At 40.0% G+C, this 18,872-nt stretch overlaps 1 protein-coding gene across 1 annotated transcript in view; it reads left to right on the forward strand.

The window, feature by feature from the left end:
* Positions 1–306: 306 nt before the first annotated feature.
* Positions 307–18,872, forward strand: part of Nup153 (nucleoporin 153) — a 54,086-nt gene continuing 35,520 nt past the window's right edge. The window contains exons 1-5 of the mRNA XM_028763297.1: positions 307–787; positions 11,532–11,754; positions 16,782–17,030; positions 17,775–17,914; positions 17,995–18,123. Coding sequence (XP_028619130.1) covers positions 677–787; positions 11,532–11,754; positions 16,782–17,030; positions 17,775–17,914; positions 17,995–18,123 — 852 coding nt within the window. The 5' untranslated portion in view covers positions 307–676. The remainder of the gene's footprint in view (positions 788–11,531; positions 11,755–16,781; positions 17,031–17,774; positions 17,915–17,994; positions 18,124–18,872) is intronic.

Here is an 18,872-nt window from a genome sequence, read left to right on the forward strand (position 1 = left end):
GTGTCCTTCCGCGACAGCCTGCCTTTCCGAGACCGCGTTCTTGCCCGAAAAACTATATTTCCCAGAGGCACGCGGGACAAGAGAGCGCGGGCTCGGCCAACCCTTCCTTCCTTTGCCCATCCCCCCACACCGTCGCAGCGTGATGATGCAGACGCGTCGGTCGCCGAGGAGTGACGGTGTTCTGGCTCGCGACCGCGGTGGCGGTCTCAACAGCGGTAATAGGCGCAAGAGCGGCGGCGACGACGACTGCAGGGACGACGGCGGCGGCGGCGGGGCGGGCGCAGCGCGCACAGGGGAGGGGTTGGCGGGCGGCGCCGGCGGCCTGGACTGCGGCAGCGACGGCCAGGGCGGCTGAAGAGGAGCCTCCAGCAGCGGGCGGTCGAGCTAGGCCTCAGCGGCGCCCGGAGCTGCTCGCGCCGGCCTCGGCGGGAGATCTCCATAGAGACGGTGACAAACACAGACGCGGGGGTCCGCACGCTGCCGGCGGTCCTCAGCCAGCTCGGGGGCCTCAGCCGCCACCGCCTTCCTCGCCGCGCGCACTCTCAGTTCCCGCTCGCTCCCTCGCGGTTCTCGCTGTGTCTGTGTGTCGCCTAGGGCCGGGCGGGGGAGGCCCTCAGGCCGCCGCCTCTGCCTCTCCCGCCCGGGAGCGGTAGTGGGAGGCCGCCCAGGCTCCGCCATGGCCTCAGGAGCCGGAGGCATAGGAGGGGGCGGCGGCGGCAAGATCCGGACGCGTCGTTGCCACCAGGGGCCGGTGAAGCCTTACCAGCAGGGGCGACCCCAACACCAGGTACGGGACCCGCACGCCGCGACTGGGCGGCTCCGGGGGGCCGCTGTGGGGGGCGGTGCGAGGCCCCGGCGCCCCACGTGGAGGGGACCAGAGGGCCTGAGGTAGGGCCGGGGTGGCGACGGGAAGTGGGTAGAGCCTGGCCCGGCCTGGCGGCGCACACGTGGGATACGAGCGGCCTCTCTCAGCCCTCCCGCCCAAGGGCTTTCCCCGGCGGGCGCAGGGCGGGAAAAGAAATTCCAGGCTTCGGATACTCGGGCATGTTTTTTGGCGGGTTTTGGGGGTTTGATGGTATTACTCACGACCTCGTGAGGGAACAAGGGAGAGATGTGGCAACAGGCCCATCCGCTGGCAGGCTTTTTCTTTCTAGTGTTCCCGGGTTCAGAACGCGTGGGGAGGTTAATCTGCCACCTGGGCCCGGAGACACTTGGGGAGGGGGCGCTGTTATTTGGATCGTGGAATAATTCTGTTTTAGCCGCATTAAATCATTAATGGTAGTTCGGTCCCCTCGTCTGCTTGCTTGGCTTTTCGAGATCCGAACACACACTGGTTTGGCTTCTCATCCTTTCCTCTCTTAACTGAGTTATAGCTATGTGGCGCTGAGGCGTTTTTGAAAGTCCCTCGCCGCTCTTACGTCTGGTCTCTGATGCGCGATTCTTCCTTCTCTTCTCTCTACCCCGCTCTGTATTCTGAAGACCAGAATCAGCCACTCTCTACAGTTGACCAGTTTTCAGCTCAGATCTTATACACCAAATATTTTTAATACTGGGTGTTTTCTAGAAGTTTAAGATATTTTGGGCTCACCGGGAGTGTTGGTAACCTTATAGTTAAGCCACCGTGCCGCCTTTGGAGTGTTTATAAAAAAAAAAAAAAAAAGTCGATCCATGTCGTAAATGAGATGCTTGGTTCAGAGAAAATTTTCATTTATTAAAAATTGTGAGAGCCGGGCGGTGGTGGCACACGCCTGTAATCCCAGCACTTGGGAGGCAGAGGCAGGCGGATTTCTGAGTTCGAGGCCAGCCTGGTCTACAGAGTGAGTTCCAGGACAGCCAGGACTACACAGAGAAACCCTGTCTCGAAACCCCCCCACCCCCAAAATTGTGAGAATTAAAATGTTAAAAATCCACTTTAATAAAGCCACTTTACAGTATCTCATAGACTATAGTAGGAAGTGTGTATTTTAAGCTTATTGAAGAAGGGCTAATAAATTGTTGCTTACTCTTAAATGTAGACTTTTTAAAATTCTGGCTACTTAGCGTTTTGCTAGGTAAATGTTAAATTATATCACTTGTGAGATTTTAAAAAGTAAAGATAGGGAAATTTTGAATAGTAAAAGCTGTGGTATATGTACTAAGAAGTTATTTGTCCTCGATTGGAAACCTTGGCATATTACCATTTTCCCTAGATGTGTACAGAATGCTCAGGAGTCAGGGGTATTCGAAAGCAGATTTTAGATTAAAATCAGGTCACAAGCCTGGCCATTTTACTTTACCTAATACTGTACAGTGGACATTAAGACAAACATACTTTTTTCCTAAGAGTAACGAATCACCTCTGAATGCTTGTTAAAGGAAAATGAAAACAATTTGAGCAGAGAAATGGATAGCTTGGATAGAGTTTAGAAAGAAGCCGAAGTATAATCACAGCTTATTTTAAAATGTATTTAGATAGCCAGGCAGTAGTGGCACATGCATTTGGGAGGCAGAGGCAGGCAGATTTCTGAGTTCGAGGCCAGCTAGGGCTACACAGAGAAACTCTGTGTCGAAAAACCAAAAAAAGTATTTAGATTAAAAAAAAAATTGAGAGAAGTGCATTCATCTAAAACCCAAAGTGTTTGAGAGCTGATAGAGGTTTCAGTCTGTAAGGTTTTAGAGCTCAGTAATTAAGACATGTAAAATATTAGCTTCTTGCCTCAGTCAATTTAATTTAAAAAGTAAATAGATCTTAACTTTATCGTTAAGTGGAATTAACGATAACTCTTTCTTGATTAGCCTATTTAGTTTTTGCAGAATTGACCAAAGAAAAGTATTTAGGGTTATATAAAAGAATTCAGCTCAGTTTGTTTCTGTCTTAAAGTAACTAGTCTTACCTGGAACTTAGTGGATGTCATTGTCCTCTACTAGCAGAGCTTGTCAACTGGTTGTTTTGCAGCAGCTGCTGAGTCATCATCTTGGATATATCAAGGCGCTTCATGACATGGCATGTTTCATACTAATGTTTGATAAGTGTCCAGGGCCTCTTGGCAGAATGAAGCCTTTGGTTGTGGAGTAGAAGGTTAGAGTAAGAGTAAGCAGCCTGGCACTTTTTGGTGGATGCAGGACAGCAAATGTCAGGCCAAAGAGCTACTGTAGTCACCCAGTCAGTACCTGTGACTCCTGTATCATGTTCAGTTGACTTCTGACTTCCTGTTTTGACTTCTGGTTTAGGTCTTCTGGGAAATGTCTAAACTTTAGCATTTTTCTTTTTTTAAAAAATGATTTATTCATTTATTTATTATTTAATGTATATAAGTACACCATTGCTCTCTTCAGACAAACCAGAAGAGAGTATCAGACCCCACTGCAGATGGTTGTGAGCCACCCTGTGGTTGCTGGGAATTGAACTCAGACCTCTGGGAGAGCAGTCAGTGCTCTTAACCACTGAGCCATCTCCAGCCCCAACTTTAACATTTTTCTACTTTTAACTTAAAAAAAAAAAAAAAGATCTGGGCAGTGGTGTCGCACGCCTTTAATCCCAGCACTTGGGAGGCAGAGGCAGGCGGATTTCTGAGTTCGAGGCCAGCCTGATCTACAGAGTGAGTTCCAGGACAGCCAGGGCTACACAGAGAAACCCTGTCTCAAAAAAACCTTGCTTGAAGTTGTGGAGCTAGAAAGATACTGTCTTGATCAACTAAATAAAGGGAGTGACAGTTACAGATAGACATAGCTGGGTTTAGAGGTACACACCCGAAATCACAGTTTGCTAAGAGGCTGAGGCAAGGGAATTTGAAATTTGAAGCCAGCCTGGGCTTCATAGTGACCCCAGGCTAGTCTGAACTGTAGAATGAAGCGGTCTCAAGAAGTGTAGAAGCAACTGAACAATGTAAGGTGGTTATATTCACCTACCTCATTAACCAGTTACTTTTTAGCTTGTTTGTTTTGTTTTGACAGGGTCCTTCTGTGTGGCTCAGGCTGGCCTTAAACCTGAGACCTTCCTGCTTAAATCTCTTGCTTATTAACCCAGATATTTTTAAAAATGCTTATTTTCTAGTTGGGAGTTATTTTCTTCGGTTGAGTCTCCTTTCCCATTTCCATTGTGTGTAGCAAGGCCGGGAGGGTAAACTGGTTGCTTTCCCTAATAGCCACCACAAAACACTTGAACTCTTGAGCAAAACTTACTTCAGGAAGAATTTGTTGCCACCTCCTGGTGAGACGGACCCTTTTGCTTTTGTCCCTCCCTTTTGGTGATTTTCTGGCTTGGAGCTAAGGGAATCCACCTTTCATCCTTACAGAAACTGGATGGCTGATAGTCTCATCATCCTGGTTTAAGTCACTGACTACATTCAACTGTTTAAAAAACTGAGGAAGGAGAGGAATTCCCCTTTCACCAATATTTTGGATCAAGGGTTGATGAGTCCTTTTTATTTATTAAGAAACAGCTATTTTGAGGCACTGTGGCTGCAATTTTTTTTTTGAAGGATCTTTGGCAAATGTTAAAACCATTTAGCTTTAAGACCAGATCAAAGGCTAGATTGGGTCACAGTCACCTGAGTTTGTCTATGAGATAGGATACTTTTTATTTTGGTATTTTATGATTTTTTTTGACACAAACAAGTGTGTCCTGTATAACATTTGATGATTAAAGAGTATTCTCAGCTTTGAAAAGAGTAATATTTCTCAATATTTTATTCATTCCAGATACTAAATGATTTTATTCTTCATATCCCAGATGCTTAATGCTTTTGGTTGATATAGAAGTAGAAATAATTGTTTTTAAAAACATTATGATAAAATCAGAATGCTTGAATCCCTGTTCTGCCTGAAGAGTTAAATGATGAAAAATTCTGCTTAATTTTGTCATCTGTAAATGGAAGATTATTAAGAGTTAAATGACAAAAAAAAATGTCTCAGATGGTATAGTAGAACTCACATGAAGTCGTGATTAAATAGAACATTGACTTTAACATTTTTAAGTGGTCTATGCATTTTTCTGTCTTTTAGAATTAGCAGGGTTTTTTTTCCCCTCTGGTTACTCAAAAATCAATTTGGTTTCCAAATTGATACTAAACATAAGGTCTTTGATTATTTACCAAGTGAAAGTCAAACTAAAGTGATCTGAACTACTTAGTAATGGATGAGGGATTCCTCCCCTTCCCTACCTTGTTAAAGAGTCGAATGTGGTCACTGACTTCAAGTGAGGAAGGATAGGCTGTCAGTCATCCTGTTTTGTAAAAGGGTAGTAGATTACCTTAGTCCCAAACTAGAAAACCTTTCTAGTACCAAAACTTTATCCCAAAATTTAACAAAAGTCTAACTTTATCACAACTTCTTAAAGGACTTTTTCTTGAGAAGTACCAGTCATTTAAGTATGTAGGTAGAAAAGTTCTGAATTGACTGATAGAAAGTGGAGTCTGTCTGTCTGTCTGTCTGATGTCTGTCTTTCTTGAGGTGAGAAATCTCAGCATGCTATCTTACCACTTATCACTTTTCCTTACCAGGTTTTTAATATGACAACAAAAAAGCTCCATTTATGTCTCCGTTTCCTGGAAAGTCCTAATGATACAAGTGTGTAGCTTGAAGTAAAATGAAGTCTTTGGTCAGATACCACTAAAGATAGCCATCTTACTAAGTGCAGGATATTGGGAACATTGTAATAATTCTGTATTTTCAATTTTTATATTTCTGATATAAGCTTCCTTTAATATATCCCTAGCTAGTCTGGCCTTGAACTGGAATTCTGTCTGTGCTTAAAAAGCAGGAAAGTATATTTGCAGCCTTGATGTCAGACAGAATTTATTATAAGAAAAAGGGTAATAGAACACTTTTCTCTCCTATAAATATTTCTATTTATTTGATTGTGCTTTATCTTTTTCATAGTGTGGTTTGAGAAATTCTTAGTCTCAGTATTGAAATGTGAGATATGCGATAGCTCTTAAAAGGGTTTAACTGCTATTGACTTTTAATGGGTTATGTTTAAGTAGTTTTTATTATTTTTTCAAAAGGCTCTCTTTTGCTATTTTCTTTTTTTTTGTTTTGTTTTTCATTTTTTGTCTTTTTTGAGACAGGATTTCTCTGTGTAGCCCTGGCTGTCCTGGAACTCACTCTGTAGACCAGGCTGGCCTTGAACTCAGAAATACACCCTGCCTCTCTGCCTCCCAAGTGCTGGGATTAAAGGTGTGTGCCACCACTGCCCAGCTACTATTTTCTTGTATGAATCTGTGTGTGTGTGTGTGTGTGTGTGTGTGTGTGTGTGTGTGTGTGTGTGTGTGTGTGCTGGTGCCAGTGAAGGCCACAAGAAGGTATCAGCCTCTGGAGCTAGAGTTACAGGCAGTTGTGAGCATCCTGACAGACTGCTGGAAACTGAACTTGAGACTTCTGAAAAACAGCAAGTACTCTTAAACACGAGCCATCTCTCCAGGCCCTTATTTTTACTTTTGAGGCAAGGACTTCCTATAGCCTAATCTGGCTTGAACTCACTATGTAGCCCAAGCTGGTCTTGATCTTTAGATCTTTCTACCTCAGCCTCCTGAGTGCTGGGAGTGCTAGATTTAACAAGATATGAATGTTACCAGGCCCAGCCAGTGTGTTAAGTTTTGAAGAGGATGAAAATAGGCTACTTGGGAGTATTTAATTCTTTAGGCAGAAAAATATTTTTAAGTGACTGGAGAACTTGGACTGGGCACATAGGGTAAGCATAACAGTTTATAAAATATGGCGGTGCCTGAGATTTGTAGCTTAATTTCAGATTATTGCTATTGCAGTGAGGCAACTTAAAAAAAAGACTGACAAAAACGGGGTGGGGAAAGGGAGATCTAGTAGTGACTGCACAGATACTAAGTGAGTAAGAAGATGAAGGGTCCTGGAGGAAGACTCAGGTCAGAGTGAGGTATTAATGTAATACAGGATTCTGAAAGGATTAGTGGAAATCAAAATGGTGGAGTATTTTGGAAGAGTAAGGCCTGGTAGATATAAAACTGGTGCTGGACTTAGCTGCTTATGAAAGATTGTTGAATGGAATGCTGTTTAGTAAGGATAATGTGAAGGGAGTTGAGTGAACTTAAGTATAATGGAGTAGAGAAACAAGATACTCACCTGGAGAAGAGACTTGTGTGTGAAGTAGGACTGAGGAGTTGGCCAATTTGAGAAGTTGCCTTCTGGTGAAAAGAAAGTGAGTATAGGATAAATCGTTCTCTTCTCCACCCCCAGTCTCTTGTGAACTAAGGTTAAATAGAATTTGACATACTATGTTAACCACTGCTGTGAATAACCATTTGTATATGGGATTGGATACCTATTTTAGTATCTTTTGCCAAATGAAGAAACTAATTCTTGAGGCAAGAAAATCTAGTGGATTTACAGTTTAATTTTGAGAATTTTCTCCTTTCATCTTCAACTAAACTTTATTATTTTTAGTTACTTAGTGTGTAGACCTTGCTTGTAGTGCCACAGATTAAATCACAGTTCTATTTTTATTGCACTGTAAATTTTGCATGGGGGGCTTTTTTATTTAGTTGGCTTTGTCATCAATCACTGTAGAGGGTGGTTCTGTTTACTCTGCTTTAAGATGTTTTTTCATGTCTTTGAGGGGAAGAAATATACATAACAGTAGAACTTGTTAAAGTCGATAAAGCTGGCTGGGCAGTGGTGGTGCATGCCTTTAGTCCCAGCACTTGGGAGGCAGAGGCAGGCAGATTTCTGAGTTTGAGGACAGCCAGGGCTATACAGAGAAATCCTGCCTCAAAAAAAGAAAAAAAAATCGATAAAGCTGGAAGTCTTAAATCCAGTAAATACTTATGTGTTTTTTTATTGAAACTTATATTTCATGCATTTGGGTAGTGGTTCTTTGCAATTTTAGTGTTTTTTTTTTTTTTTTTTAAATTTTAAAGCATTGCTGCCACATTGTATGTTTCTTTCTAGGGAAACTTCTCAGTGAAAACGTAGAGAAGTTTCTTCTTTTCCTAACTCTCTTCTTAAGGGTCTTATGTAGCTTAGGCTGGTCTGTAATTCTCCATCTTCATTTTCCATGTATGTCTGTGTACCATGTGTGTAGTATGTGCCCTTGGAGGCCACCTCATGGAAGCAAGGGCACCACTCCATATATAGAAAGGAGTGATTGCCCTAGGCTGGAAGTTCCAGAGGTGTTCTGAAGAAAAACTTTCCTTCTTGTTTAGTGTAGAAGTTGATTTTAAGTAGGAGTTACATGAAGTCTTTAGTCTTTGATTTGTGTTTTCTCTCTTTTTTTGTAATTTAACTTTTTTTTTTTTAAAATTCTAAATCATCTTTACTCTGTAGCCTTTCCTGTCCTTCAACTGTGGCCCTTCCTCTTCCATCCTTATGCTAGGATTATGGTGTGCACCACCATGTCCAGCTTGTAAGGCATTCTTCCATCAAGTTTGATCCACTTCTATGAAGACCTGAAGAACTCTTTTTGACATGGAGCCTTTTTCCTCCTTAAGAATTTTTTTTCTCTTGTTTCTTTCATCCTTTTCCCACTTCTCTCAGATCTCAGGGAGCCCAGGCTGGAGTCTAGCTCCTGATCTTTATTCTCAGCTTTTCATTAGTAGCTGACAGTTGACGTGTAAGGTTTTGAAATATGTATGATTATATTTGCGTACTATAGGAGGGGCTTTTCCTGTAATGTATCTTGGTTTGTGTACGATTTTTTTTGTTGTTGTTCTTTGTTTTCTGTTTTTTCAAGACAGGGTTTCTCTATGTCCTGGAACTTGATCTGTAGACCAGACTGGCCTGGAGCTCACAGAGGTTCGCTTGCTTCTGCCACTCAACCAGTGGGACTGAAGGTGTGCTCTGCCGCCACTTTTTTCAGCCACCACCACCATCACATCCACTACCTGGTTCTAAAATGTATCTTAATTTCCTGTGATATGCAACTGAGTTCCTGATCCCTTCAAATAGAGTGGTTCTCTAACTTAATCATGTATCAATCACTTGGGGGGAGGAGGGCTTAAACCAGCCCTGCCTTGAAAGTTCATGCTTTAGCAGCATTGTGGAGGACTGGAGGTCTTTGCTCATCCTGTAGCTAAAGGCTGTAGTTAGAACATGTTAGACCAGAGTTCAGTTTTTTCTTCATGACTTGCAGTCATTCAACGTAAGTGTTATGTTTGGTTGCTGAAATTTAAGGTTGTAAGTTTTAATGGCTTCAGGTCAGTCTGCATTATACTCTTTTATTCTTTGAGCTGTCATTCACTGTGAGTCTTGTGCTGAGGTTAGATATGTTGGTTAACCCTCCCTTCCCTGTGTGTGTGTGTGTGTTGTATGTGTGTGTTGTGTGGTGTGTTTTCCGAGGCAGGGTTTCCTATGTGCCCTGGTTGTCCTGGAGCTGACTAGGCTGGGCTTAAACTCAGAAGAGATCCATTTGCCTTTGCCTCCCAAGTGCTGAGATTAAAAATGTACACCGTTACTGCCTGGCTGGCTTTCAGTTTTGTTTTTTGATCATTGAGGAGGTGCTATATGTGTGACTTGGTGAGACAAAATGCAATTTCTAAGCATAGTATAGTTTATTTTGTAAGCACTTTTTAAGTCTTTTGCAATAGGAGGAGGGTGTTAGCTGTTACTCTGTCAGCTTTATAAACATTAGGTTTAGACCCATAGTTAATTCTCTAAAGTAATTAATACTATGTATTGAGATATAAGAAAAGGGAAACAATGAAATTTGTGTTCTTTAGAATGAATAGTCTAGAACCATTGGCTTTAATATGTTTGATAGTTTACTATATAGATCTGTATTTTCACTTGGAGAACACATAGGAGAATAATTTTATGTTATACTTATCAATTGTTACTTATACCTTTCCAAATAAAGCAATTGCCTTTGGTTCAATTCACGAATCTGTTTCAGGACCGTCTTTTGACAGAAATTTTAAAGCCGTAATTGTTTTGGACTTGCTTCCAACGTAGAATTATATATTATGCCTTGACTTTAATTTCTTTTTGAATCTGCAAAGCCCTCTTTTCCTTTCTGTGATTCTCTGAAGCCTAATTAATGCTGCTTCATGAGTAAAATTTATGCCTGAAATTGAGTACTATACCCCAGCTTGCTTGTGCTAGCTCTTTCCCTTATTAGTAGAATTACCAGCACATGTTTCTGTGATACCTTGAGAAGTACGTTCATGTTATTTTATTTGATATTTGTTGTTGTTCCAGTGGGCAATAGTAGGCAGATGTTCTTAGAGAATTCAAGTTCTGCCATAGGTTCCAGGATGCCATGGCTCGTGCTATTTATTACTCCATTTGAATACACACAGACATTCTTGTATCTTGGGGATGCTACTCAGTGGCATTGCATTGTTTTGTCTTCATCCATGCCTTGGTTTTCTTATGGAACTGGAGATTGGGCTATGTTCCCGACTCTTCATAAAGTGCCTTATTCTCATTACATAAAGTGATTTTTGAGTATTCCGTTGACTACTTAGACCACTTAGACCAGTTGACTACTTAGAAGAGTGCCCAGATTCCCACTGCAGCGGCAGTGATTGTGAGATGCAACATTACACCAAATATGTTTTTTCCTTTAGTTTTGTCACGATAAAGCTAATTCTTCCGATTTTTAAAGGAAAGTGGTTTTTTTTTCTTTTTTCTTTTTTTTTTTTTTGGTTTTTTGAGACAAAGTTTCTCTGTATAGCCCTGGCAGTCCTGGAACTCACTCTGTAGATCAGGCTGGCCTCGAACTCAGAAATCCGCCTGCCTCTGCCTCCCAAGTGCTGGGATTACAGGCGTGCGCCACCACTGCCCGGCTAAGGAAAGATTTTATAATATAAAATTTATCACCAGAAAGAGGTCTTAGGTTATTTCTTGAGTTTGATTTATGTTGGACTTGTTATCTTTCCTATTTTGTAGGGCATTTCTTATAGTCTTCTTGGCTTAATTATTATTTTTTTTAACTTTTGTAGTGCTGAAGAATCTAAACCTAAGGCCTCAAGCTTGAGAAGCAAGCACTCTACCAGCTGTGTTAACTATATTTCTAGCTTTTTTTTTTTTTTTTTTAAGATTTATTTATTTATTATATATGAATACACTGTAGCTGTCTTCAGACACACCAGAAGAGGGCATCAGATCTCATTACAGATGGTTGTGAGCCACCATGTGGTTGCTGGGATTTGAACTCAGGACCTCTGGAAGTGCAGTCAGTGCTCTTAACCACTGAGCCATCTCTCCAGCCCCCTCTAGCTTTTTTTTTAAACCCGAAAATCTCAGTCCTTTAATTAGCTCCCCTCTCTCCTTATCTTTGCTTCCACGTATTTCTAGCTCTTTTGTCTTCCTTAAAGAATGTGACACAAAATAATTGTTGAAATGGTTTATAGTGTGCCTTTTAATGTACTAAGATACAGAAGGATGAAAACATGTAATGCCTATTACTAATCTAGATCTTGGTTAGTTGATGGTTCATTAAAAACAGTATAGTGTCATACCATTACAAACTGAATCTCAGTGAATTTTGTTGGAAACACTTGTGTGTTTTGCTTGGCATGACTTTCTGTCAGTACTTAGGATAAATTTTCTAATATAGTCTTATGTATGTTTTTCTCCAACAGGGCATTCTTAGCCGGGTTACAGAATCTGTTAAGAATATTGTACCAGGGTGGCTACAAAGATACTTCAACAAGAGCGAAAATGCCTGTAGCTATTCACCAGATGCAGATGAAGTTCCACCCTGGCCGGAAAATAGAGAAGATGAACGTGCAATTTATTCGAATGAGAACACAAACACTGATGATGGGAGAATCACCCCTGAGCCCGCAGGCAGTAACACAGAAGGTAAATAGTGTGGGTATTTGGTTACAAAGTGTAGCTCTTCTTCCTAATTTAAATATCTTTATATTACCTGAGCATCTGAGAGGTATCTAACTCATATATGGAACATAACGGAATCAGGTTCACACTGAGTATGTTTTATTGAGTAGTCTTTTAAAATAATATTATTTTTGTGTGTATATGCACATGGGCTAGCTAGCACAGTGTTTTGTGTGGAGATAAAAGACAGCTGTGTCTTGGAGTCCATTCTCTCTCTCCTTTTTTACATGAGTTCCCAGGCATTGAACTCAGATCACTAGCCTTTATCTGCTGTGATTTTTGACAGATATAGTTAAATGTTTTTTGAATATCTAACATAGATGTATGACTTGTTAATGTCGATGTAGTTAGTAATGTATATTCTTATCTAGTTGGCCTGTAAAGATAAATAGTAAAATGGGCTTGAAAGAATGGTTACTTAAAAGAAAATGTTAAGTCTAGTGTTCTTAGTTGGATTTCCATTGCTGTGATAAACACCATACCCAAAATCAACTTGGAGAAAGGGTTGCTTCATTTTATAGCTTATCCACAGAAGTCAAGGCAGGAACCGTGGAGAAATACTCCTTACTGGCTTGCTCAGCCTGCTTTCTTATATCCCCAGGACCTCTATTTCCGGGGATGACATTTCCCATAGTGATCTGAACCCTCCCATACTATCCACTGAGCAAATGCACCAGCCCAAATGGTGACTCATGCCTTTAATCCGAGTTCTCTGAAAGCAGAGGCAGATGAAATCTCTTGAGTTTGAAGAGAACTCTGTTTTAACCCTTCCTTCTACCCCCAAGTCCCCTCTAAAAAAAGAAAAAGAAAAAAGAAAAAAATGTGCCATAGGCTAGGCTACTCTGGTAGGTGCATTTTCTTAGTTAAGGTTCCCTCTTCTCAAATGACTCCAGCTTGGGTCACTACATATACCAGAGCACCATAGTACTAGTACTCAGTTTCACATAGTCTTTGTTGAAATTTGCTGCCTTTTATTAGGATAACTTGAATTTTGATATCTCTATTTTTTGATATCTCTACTTTTTTTTCCATTTTTTTCCCCCAAATGTTACCACCATTGAGGCTTTATCTGGCAGATCTCTAAGGAGGTTGCTTCCATCGCTTTCCTGGGTGTCCAATGGGGCCCAGGCCATCTGGTTTTTGATAAGAGATTTCTGGTGAGCACTAGTGTACTTATAGTAGCAGAAGCCCAGTCCCAGTTTGATGAGCTTACTAATAAGGATTAAGTAATCTGTGTTTCTAATTTTTATTTATATATATAAATTAAATTAATGTATGTGTCTTTATGATCACAGTAGAATTAATTATAACTTATATTTTATTACTAAATTTATTGTTAGATTGTGACATGTGAGTCTTATATCTTTGCAAATTTTAAATGCAAATTATAGGGGTTAAAAACTAGAAGATGCGCCAGGCGGTGGTGGCCCACTCCTTTAATCCCAGCACTTGGGAGGCAGAGGCAGGCGGATTTCTGAGTTTGAGGCCAGCCTGGTCTACAGAGTGAGTTCCAGGACAGCCAGGGCTACACAGAGAAACCCTGTCTCGAGAAACCAAAAGAAAACCAAACCAAAACAAACAAACAAAAAACCTAGAAGATGGTACAGTATGCTTAATATTGCCTCTTAATGTTCGTAAGATTTCATACATATTAATCCAGTAAGGAAAACTTCAAGAATGTACATGCTTCCACTGAGATAAGGTTTCAGGCCACTATGCTAAGGATAGCACCTAGGCCTTTGCAGATGCTAGGCAAGCACTCTAACATTGAGCTGTATCTCTAGCCATTTCGAAGCAACATTGTTTCTTCTCCTTCACTTCTTAGATTTGATCTTGCTACTATCTTAACCCTGTCAGTCCCAGATAGGTCTACAATCCTCCTTGCTCTTTCTCAAGACCTTTATTTATTTGCTTCTGCCGTCAGTGTGTGTGGAGTCAAGTGCCACTGATAACATTTTACAAAGGTGAATATAGACCTTGTTAGATAGAGCTGAAAATCTGTTTACATTTACTAATGTGAAACATTTAAATGTAAAGTGTGTTTTCAAAGTAATCTTTGAAACATTACTGTTAAATTAGAGTCAATGTAGGAAGCTAAAAATAGCTTATGTGACAGTCCTGAATGTTGTGTACTAATACGAAGTTTTACAATGAGTTTATTAATAGTAAAAACAGGGCTGGAGAGTATTGGACATTCAAGTAGCTCAGCAACATCAGAAAATTGTGGCCATTTCAGTTTTCTTCCTTGGAGCATTCTGCCCATATACCTTCTTGTGTTGACTTGTGTATGTGTTGTGTGAGTGTGTACATGTTTGTGTAAGTACCTGTGCATATGCATCTGCAGGTTAGAGGTCAACATTGTGTATCTTTTTCAGTTGCTCTTCACCATTTTTTTTTTTAAAGAGATTTGATTGGTTGGTTAGCAAACCCTAGGAATAGATCTCTTTGTCTCTTGTCTCCCCAGTAGTGAGGTTACCCTTACCTGGCTTTTTATATGGGTACTAAGAATCTGAACTTTGATTTTCATGTTTGCACAGTGAGCACAGTTACCATTCGAGCCATCTACTTAATTTGGCTCTTAGTGTTGGTAAGATTTTATCCAATAGGTTGGTAGAATAGACCAAGAAGGAAAACCTCAATAATGTACATGTCAGTGAGAAGTCAGGCCACTAAGAGCACCATAGTGGCATATCTAGTAAATGAGTCAGCAGTGAATTATACTTTTGGGCAACTGTCTGATTTATATATACTATCATGATAGTCATCTTAGAAGCATAATTGATGACTGATGTGAATCTGTGACTTACAGGGTTATTTCATCCTGTAACTTTTGTCTAGCCTGGTGTAGAGGAGAAAGAGCCATTTTAAGCAACAAAAACTACATACACAAGATTTAGTAGATTCTGCTCATGCACTAAATGGTCCTGTTGCTTTTACCTGTAGGACAAAGGCTCTGGATTCAGCCACCAGGAAAGCCAAAGCACAAACAAAACAGTTATAAATAGTTCAGCTTCTATTCCTTGTGGCTGAGTCCAGAGCTTTGTGCATGCTAGACAAGTGTTCTATCACTAAGCTATATCCTGTCCTGTTTAATTTTTAGATATTATTTTATCTATCTATCTATCTATCTATCTATCTATCTATCTATCTATCTATTGGTTTTTCGACACGTATTATTACTTTTTTTTTTGAGACAGAGTTTCTCTGTGTATCCCTTGCTGTCCTTGCTTTGTAAACCAGGTTGACCTTGCCGGGCAGTGGTGGCGCACGCCTTTAATCCCAGCACTTGGGAGGCAGAGGCAGGCGGATTTCTGAGTTTGAGGCCAGCCTGGTCTACAGAGTGAGTTCCAGGACAGCCAGGGCTACATAGAGAAACCCTGTCTCGAAAAACAAACAAAAAAAAAACACCCAAAAAACTAGGTTGGCTTTGAACTCAGATCTGCCTGCCTCTGCCTCCTGAGTGCTGGGACTAAAGGTGTGTGCCACCATATCTGGCAATTTTTAGTTACTTTATGTTGTTTACTTATGCCAGGCAAGTTTTTGTGATACTTAAATGTCAATATAAATAGCTTTCTAAGTTTTAACTAATATTTTTCTTAACATGTTTTGTAATATTGTGTTTAATTCAATTTAGATAATTCTTCCAGATTGTTTTTGTGTCTGTGTGATTGAACCCAAGGCTTTTCTTGCATGGAAACAAGTTCTTCACAGAGCGCCCCATCCCTTTATTAGAGTTAAAAACAAAAAATTAGAGAGAGAACATGAACCTCAAGAAACAACCTCTCCTTTTTTCCTGAGATTTTTTTTTTTCCCTTTCACTTTTAAACAATTTGTCATTGCCATGCTTGGTATACTTTATTTTTTTGGAGAAAGATTTGTTTGAATTGTGGTAAAGTACTTAATACATGTGAAATAATTCATCAGTTTTATATGTATAGTTCATTGCATAAGGATTCTTTTGCAGATACTATCTTGGAACTTCATCTTACAAAGCTGAAAGTTTCCATAGAAGAAAGCCTTCTTACTACCTCTCCTTTAAAACCTGGCATATTGTTCCAACTAGGACTTGAGTACTGGGTCTCGCATATACCAGGTTTATTGTATAGAACAAGATTGACCTTGAATTCTGAACTTCCTGAGTGTAGGAATTACAGATGTGTGCCACTACACAAATGGATTGAATCCTTTTGTATGCTAGATAAGTGTTTTATCAAATGGGGCTCGAAGCACCTCCTTTCCCTTTCTCTCCCCCTTCCCTCAACTTGATTCTTCTGGTGCTGTTTTCCGTGGTTTAAAAATAGTTTTCCACATGTTTTTTTCTAGTTGTATACATGTTTATATTGGTTTGGTCTTAGTTAATTCCATTCTAAGAGGAATTCTTTTGGAACCTTAAACATGATTCTATGGTTCTTGAAGATATACAGGAAGCTGGTTAGAGTCTGGAAAAGAGTAATAAAGTGAAGTTGACAGGTGAATAACATGGGGATGTATTCTTAAAAGCATAGTGTTTAAAAATGTGGGCAAGTTCAGAAATGTCTCAAGTTATATTGCAGAGAAGAGGGGAGCTCTCTTGAAATCAGTGGGCATGAAAATGACATCTCATTTGAGAGGGAAATCAGCATATTTAAGAAGTTATTTTAGAACATAATAAGCACTAGCCTTTTGGAAAAAGTAAAGTTTAATACTTCACTCCTGTATCCTAGCTGATTGCTATATCCTAGCTAGAGTAAAGATTAGTATTGTAAGAGTAGCCTCACTCAAGAAATATAAATGTTGTGAATAGGTTTAGTCATTTGGGGAAAAAAATAGTTGTATTTCAGCTCTCATACTTCAAATTGTCCTGAGTCATAAAAGTCTATCTCTTTAAGAAGGTATGTTACTTGCTTTGTAGTCCAGGCTGGCATTGAAAATGCAAATGTGGTAAAGACTTTTATTGTGCTAGTGCATTGCTCTTTCTTGGTTTTATTCATAATGTTAACTATTCTTTTAAGAACCATCAACAACCAGTACTGCTTCAAATTATCCAGATGTATTAACAAGACCCTCTCTTCATCGGAGTCATCTGAATTTCTCTGTGTTGGAATCTCCTGCTTTGCACTGTCAGCCGTCCACGTCCTCTGCGTTCCCAATCGGCAGTTCTGGATTTTCCCTCGTGAAGGAGATTAAAGATTCTACCTCTCAGCATGATGATGATAACATCTCAACTACCAGTGGGTTCTCTTCAAGAGCTTCTGAGAAAGGTACTCTTGGTATCAGGTAGTAAGGAGTTTTGTCAACAAGAATAAGTCTCTTAATATCTCTCCTCACTCACTCTCTTTTTCTGTCTCACTCTGAGAAAAGGTCTTTGTAACCAAGGCTACCTAGAACTTGATATGTAGGCTAAGCTGTTCTTGAACTGATAGACATTTACTTGCCTCTGCCTGTTAAATACTAGGATTAAGGGAGTAGAGACCATTCTAATATAGGTGGGCTTTTTTTTTGTTTTGTTTTAAGATTTATTTTTTATGTGTATGTGTTCACTTGCAAGAGCTTTTGTAATTCATATATGTGCAAGTACCCAAAGAGGCCAGAGGAAGACATCAGATTTCCTATTACTGGAATTCCAAGCGGTTGTGGGTGGGTGTTGGGAACTGAATTCCAGCTTCTCTACATGAGTAGTAAATGTTCTTAATTGCCGAGACAGTTTTCCGGCCCTCCTTTAGTAGTATTTGTTTGTTTGCTTTTGTTTTTAGAGACAGGGTTTCTTTGTATAGCCTTGGTTGTCCTGGAACTCATTTGTGTAGACCAGGCTGGCCGGCCTCAGGCTCACAGAGATCACCTGCTTCTGCCTTCCAAATGATGGGATTAAGGGTGTGCATCTCCACTGCCTGTCTTTTAATTTTAGTTTTTAACTTTGATTTTTATTTATAAGTATATGATAAAAATCTGGGCCTTAGGATCTTAAAATTGGCGCTATTACTATACATTACAATTTTTTGTTTTAGATATAGCTGTTTCAAAGAACACTTCCCTGCCACCTTTGTGGTCCCCCGAAGCAGAACGTTCTCATTCACTCTCACAGCATACTGCCATCAGCGCCAAAAAACCAGCATTCAACTTGTCTGCCTTTGGAACACTTTCCACCGTGAGTACTAACTATAATGGATATAATCACAAAATGTTAAGTATTTTTGCACATAATTTCTCAACTGTGTTTCTATGCAGTCACTTGGGAATTCTTCAATTCTTAAAACAAGTCAGCTTGGAGACTCTCCTTTTTATCCTGGCAAAACAACATATGGTGGGGCAGCTGCTGCTGTGAGGCAGAATAAAGTACGAAGTACACCTTACCAGGTTCGTTTGAGTAGGATTGTTGATAAATTTTGCTATTACTAACCACTGACTACTAGAACCCAAAAGACTTGAATTATATGAATCTTGAGTTATATAAATCTTATGAATTAAAGAATTCAGATTCTATAATTTTAAAAATTCAGGGTATGAGAACATTTTAATTATAGTGAACATACTGCTTAGATATGTGTGTGTTAGGCAGTATGGCAGTTTCACTTTTTAAAATCTGGTAAAAATTACACATTGTCTTAATTTTATATTTGAATTGTGATAAAGCAGTTTTGTCACTACTGCGATTCAGATGTTGAAAAAACATTTTCATCGCAACAAAACATCCTAGATATTCCCACCATCAGCGTGTGTAGTCAGTCCCTGGGAGCCATTTACCTGTCTGTCTTTAGGGCTTTGTTGTAATGTTAAATGAATTTAGTCATATAGTATGTAGCCTTTTGAATTGGACTGATGCGATATATTTATATGACTGTGACTTAGTCTGCATACTTTAATTCCTTCCTGTTGCTGGTATTAAGCTGTAGTTTATTATTGAAAAGATACTGGGTTATTTTCAGTTTCAAAATTCATTTTCATCTGTCTTGGACATATAATATACTCACGAGTTAAGATTGTTCATCACATAACTAAGTGTATAATAAACAAGGCAGGTATTTTCTGTTGTAAGTACCACCTTGTTACCTGCAATATTACTACAGTTGCACTTCCACACTTTGAATTGTCAGGTTTTTGTTTTA

The sequence above is a fragment of the Grammomys surdaster genome, unplaced genomic scaffold (assembly GCF_004785775.1).
Source record: "Grammomys surdaster isolate TR1022 unplaced genomic scaffold, NIH_TR_1.0 137, whole genome shotgun sequence".
Classification (NCBI taxonomy): Eukaryota; Metazoa; Chordata; class Mammalia; order Rodentia; family Muridae; genus Grammomys; species Grammomys surdaster.